Below are 5,184 nucleotides of genomic sequence, written 5' to 3'. Positions count from 1 at the left end.
GGGGGATCACATGGGGGGGACAGTAGACAGCATGACACCACACTGAGCGACCTGTGACACACGGATGGACCCTGACTTACTTGGGCGATGAGTGGCGGTGGGATAGCGAGCCGTATGGGAAAGTTGTGAACGTGGACTGGGCATGGAGGGAGTTAAAAGATGCAGGTGAAGAGCTGCCAGAGGCGGTGAACATTGAGGATGGGGACTCAGGGCTCCAGTCCCAGGAACTATAAGCAGAACAGGGTCACGTCCCCACGGGCAAGAGGAGGGAAAGGAACGTGGATCATACCAGGGCAGGCAGTATGGTGGTTACAGAATCAGAGTGGACATACAGACACAGCACGGTGGTGGCATTACATAGATGGAATAAAGGGTGGACAGACAGGCAGAGTGGAAGGGGGGGTTACTGAATTGCAGACATGGAGGGAGTTGAGGCTTGTAGTTGGGTCAGTGTTTATGAAATGGAGTACCATTAAGAGCCTTATATTTTATTTCTTCAAGTGGCATAATTCATGCTGCTCTGAAAACTGCCTTGATAGGTTTTTTTTAACTAGATAAAGAGACTGAAACATACACAACCAACGTCCTTCCTGAAGTTTCCCTGATGTCTAATTCTGTAATTTTGGAAGTGAGCAAATCTAAGTTTGAAGAATTTAACAAGAAAATCATCAAAAAATAAAGCTTAGACCTTCCAAAACTAAGATTTTATATTGCGTGTGTTAAGCAGCATGACTCCTGATTAGCTTGATTAACATATGATTAATGATGACTCATGCTATGATTAACATGATTAGCTGATTAAGGTCACTTTTCTCAATCTTCTCTCATTTGCATTTACAGCACAGGCACCAAATAAAACACCTATTTGGGGGTGAAATTAGATTAGCAATACAATTATACATCATTATCACATTATCAACTAGTGCTCGTTGAACTAAAGCCCTGATTGCAGCGGGTCCAGAGCACAATGAATTTGTTAAAAAAGGCAGCACATGTTCCTCTGTCAGGAAAGAATGACATGTCATTTGTATCTTGCGTGCAGCAGCACTGCTCAGCCAGCCACTGGTTTGATCAGCACACTGATGCCTTATACTCACCGAATGTCATCCAAACTGAGGCTATTTCTGGAACAATATGCACAAGGAGTTAGTGGCAGGGCCCCGTGGCCACATACACACCACACCCCGTGATAGAAACATGACAGACGATCCCTGGACTCAGGTCACTTCACTTCTAATTTAAGTTTCATAATACTGCAAACTAAAAAAACTCGTATTTTTATTCCTAATTTATAGCTCCTTTTAGGCTGTATTAAGACAAAAGTTAAAGTGAAATCATATTTTTATGTGATGTAGCTTGCACATACTGTATCCTGCCTTCACAATGCAGTGGCTATTGGGATACAAGGAGTTGTGAACATTAAAAAAGTGAGAGGATTAAAGGAACTTGGGTTGCATGTGGGTGCAGACACAGCAATCAATTTTCAGCATAAAACAATAAACTACCAGTGAAGCATTCTGTGGTTTACCTGCTTTCTGTGGCTACATTATCTAAAGTTAACTGTACATTAGTTCAAATACTAACTGATGAATCAATATACTAGTTATAGGTCAAGATTTTATTTTGTTGCACACAAATATTGTGAAACCTACCTGCTCATCCTGGAATTCCTGGCAGGGGACTCTGCCCCTCTCAGAAGCTGGCGGAAGTACTGCAGAATGACATTGGAAGAGCAAATTACGGTATATAAATTTTAAGTCGATTAAACACAGCATGTGAAAATTCTGAACCAGTATATATGTGACACCAAAGAGTGTATACTACTGTATGTATACTCTTTATATCTTAATAATAATCATAACTGCACTGTTTATTTTGGAGCAGGAACAGGAGTGGCAACAAAATATCAAATAATATCCTGATTTTCTAGACACACTATTCATGCAGGGCAGTGGCCTGCTGTGGACAATAGCTGAGCACTGGTCCACCCAGCTGTATTCAATGGAACAGCCTCTGAGGGGTGAAATTCGGCTTGGCAGCTTGGCATAACGCCAGAGTTGGCTCATTGGCCAGTTGCGCGTCTGGTATTGATGACATGGCTGGTAGTGGTTGGTGGCTGAGAGATCGGAAGAGGATAGCGCAAGGGAGTCAATAAATTCCAACCTAACTCTAATTCCAGCATTTGGGAGATACAGCTTTGTTACTTTTGACACAAACAAATCATCATTAACATTCAGCCTGTGCTGAAGCGGTCATATTTTAGAAAAAGAAATGTGTTTAGAAATCGGAGCATGACAGACGAATGCAATACAGATATAAAAGAGGTGATTCATAAATTGCGTTGAGCCTCAGGCATGTGTTGTCAAGCAGCGTGACAGAGAGTTTGTTGAGGGATTTATTTCTTGCTAACCTCGTCACTGTGACAAAACATGGGGGTGAAAACATTCTCCAGGAGGGACAGGACGTGCTCATAGGCTTCAAACAAACACCTCATGGTCTGCAGTTTCACCACCTCTGGATACGGACCCTCTGCGACTGCAAAGTAAACAATAACCACAAACATGTTAATAGCCTATTTGTTAAGGTGGCTCCAGTATGTAACTATATGATTCTAGGAAGATCCCTGTCACATACTGTTGCGTATTTCTTCCACTATAAAGGGGTCGAAGCGTATCTTGTCAACGCTCTCGTCCAAACAGTAGGTCTCATAGATCTTCTTCACCTCCTCATGAAGCATCATCTTCTCTGAGTCAGACAGCTCAGGGCTCAGTATCCTATCGTTGAATTCCTCTGAGAAGTTAAGAGAGTCAGACATCTCAGTCTCACTGTGTCAGGGCCTTTAGGAATGCATCAGTGTGGTCTGTGAGTGTCAAGACTATGGAGTCTTTAGTGAGTTTTGCTGATGATTGACTGTGTGTGGCTGGGAGTTGAGAGAAGGGCTAGAGTAGTCTAATATTGAATTTCTCTGCTAAATAGTAAATGGTTGGCATTACAGCTACTACAAGTGACAAGCAATTAAACCAAAGCAAGAGAAATATGACACTTACTTTACCTAAGTCACATAACATATTTCAAACTTAGATTTTGTGCAGGTAAAAGCAGCAAACGTATTTTTTGAAGACATCTGAAAGGATTGGCACACACTTACCTACTGCAAGGCAGAACTGGAGCACATGGACAGCCCCTTCTTGCTTCAGGAAGTTCATGAAACGGAAGAGAAGGTCTTGTTGTTCTCTGATTTCTTTCAACTCCAGCTTCAGCACCTTGATGAGAGAGAGAAAGACAGAACCGAAATCACAGTTAACAAAGGCAGTGCTCTTTAAACTGTTCAAAGATATCTCGTTCCAACTTCTTGTTTCAGTTTCATGAGGCCTGATATAGCAGACTTCAGTATGTACAGTAATTATGTACTAGATATTATGACATTAACTGGTGGCTTGTTGGGGAAGTGAAACTTGGTGGATACACTCACAGAGGGCTTTTTGTTGCGAGTATCGGAGTACTTTTGCAGGAAAGGAACCAACGTTGAAGCGGGCTCTGTGGCTTCTTCAGGCTGGATGGACGGAAGTAGATAGAAAACATGTATATGTTATTTACCCAAAAATTACATTCACTCTGCAGCAATATGTTTAAATGCATAGAATGTAAATGGAACTATCTGTGTACATCAGTTCACAGTTCAACATACACTTACAGGGGAGTTGTCGATGAATATCAAAAGCAAATGATTCACTGTGTCCTGAAATAAAAACAAACAGCAGAAGACTGTAAGTACTTTGGATGTTCTGAAAAAGACACATCTCTGTCTCCCATTTGCATGATTGACATGCTTTCTAAACACAAAATCAAATACAGTCTCAGGCTGTGCCAGCAGAAGGCTTTAAGTGAAAATAGTTTTAGATTCAGAAAATTGGCCCTTAATGTGTCTACACTCACAGGATCAGCCAAGTAGTCCATTGAAGGAAGGAAGACAGAACCAGCCAAGACTTCTCTTATCAGGAGAGTAAGAGATCTGAGAGGAGCGAAGAGATAAGGCAGCAGGAAATAAGAAAATGAGAGAGTAAAGAGTGATCCTTATCTAGTTCTGTAGAAGTGTCAATGCTGTCAGGCTTTCTCCTTGGGGGACTCTGATGCTGTGATGTTCTGTCACCAACTTTGAATATATATAGAGGCACTGTGTGGCTTTTAAAGTAACAGAACTGGGTTACCTGCAGTCTGTAGCCTTGGGTGGCAGGATGTAGGGGAAGAGCATCTCAGTCAGCTTCCTAAGGTAGAGGAGCTCATCTCTGCGACTGCGAAGGGCTACATGGAGGTCGGGACCGTATTCCTCCAGTGCTGCTTGTTGAAGAAACTCTGTGTTCTTCACTACAGAGAAGAGTAGAGCGTTTTATTTATTTTTTTGCTCTTCATGGTGAACACAAAGAAAAGACTAAGAAGTGGTTGATGCATATGCGCGATACCTTTCTGTCTTGCTTTGCTGATTATTTCAATGTGCTTCATGGAAACTTTAAGAAGTTTTCGTGTGATGAGGGATGCCACATCCACCTGAGAGAGAATGATGATTAAATAAAAAATAATTCATGTTCAGTCAATCAGCATATCAGGATTTTAACTCTACGCAAGCTAATTTGTCACCTTCTGGGTTCTGCGGACCAACACGGCTGAAAAGAAGCGCAAAGTCACCCTCAGCTCGTCCACAAATGCCTCATCATCCGTGATGTCTCTGAAAAGAAACATGGTAACAGTCACATCTGTCACTGCATACAAGACATTATACCACCTCATTTTATATTACATGCAAAAAATACAGAAAAAATGCTTACCTATACCAAGGATACACAAAATTTTCCAGAACCAGCTCCAGAATCTTTAAAACAAATTAAAACAGAACAGGAGAGTGAGATAATTTTAAAGTCTATTTATTTATTTTAGAAAAGATATGTTTAATGCATGTATTACCTCTGAAAGGGAAGCATCCACCTTAGAGGGAACTTTCAGGTCAAGCCATGGTTGATAGTTTTCCAGTAATAAAGTTGGTCTATCAATAAATTGAAAAGAAAATCAGTTACACATACAGTAAAGAAGAATCCTTTCTGACAACTAGAGGGCAGTGTAACACCTTTCATAACTTTTTTAAATTATCAAACACAATGAATGCATGTTGACAAGATAGATAGATAGATA

The 5,184-nt window shown here is 41.1% G+C and overlaps 1 protein-coding gene across 3 annotated transcripts in view; it reads right to left on the bottom strand.

Annotated features, from left to right (window-relative positions):
• Window positions 1–5,184, bottom strand: part of LOC118337425 (sorting nexin-14-like) — a 17,079-nt gene that overhangs the window by 10,231 nt on the left and 1,664 nt on the right. For 2 of the 3 annotated variants that reach the window (XM_035674415.1, XM_035674414.1), the window contains exons 5-18: window positions 4,960–5,038; window positions 4,824–4,867; window positions 4,636–4,723; window positions 4,461–4,545; window positions 4,209–4,365; window positions 3,937–4,012; window positions 3,695–3,739; window positions 3,473–3,553; window positions 3,149–3,263; window positions 2,635–2,790; window positions 2,411–2,535; window positions 1,653–1,711; window positions 1,098–1,124; window positions 81–227 (exon numbers count right to left, since the gene is read on the bottom strand). In XM_035674415.1, coding sequence (XP_035530308.1) covers window positions 81–227; window positions 1,098–1,124; window positions 1,653–1,711; window positions 2,411–2,535; window positions 2,635–2,790; window positions 3,149–3,263; window positions 3,473–3,553; window positions 3,695–3,739; window positions 3,937–4,012; window positions 4,209–4,365; window positions 4,461–4,545; window positions 4,636–4,723; window positions 4,824–4,867; window positions 4,960–5,038 — 1,284 coding nt within the window. The remainder of the gene's footprint in view (window positions 1–80; window positions 228–1,097; window positions 1,125–1,652; window positions 1,712–2,410; window positions 2,536–2,634; window positions 2,791–3,148; window positions 3,264–3,472; window positions 3,554–3,694; window positions 3,740–3,936; window positions 4,013–4,208; window positions 4,366–4,460; window positions 4,546–4,635; window positions 4,724–4,823; window positions 4,868–4,959; window positions 5,039–5,184) is intronic. The other variant, XM_035674416.1, reaches the window with a different exon arrangement.

This window comes from Morone saxatilis, unplaced genomic scaffold (assembly GCF_004916995.1).
Source record: "Morone saxatilis isolate NCDOM2014 unplaced genomic scaffold, NCSU_SB_2.0 Contig3, whole genome shotgun sequence".
Lineage (NCBI taxonomy): Eukaryota > Metazoa > Chordata > Actinopteri > Moronidae > Morone > Morone saxatilis.
The sequence above is the reverse complement of the archived record's forward strand: the minus strand, read 5'-3'. Positions and strand labels throughout refer to the sequence as shown.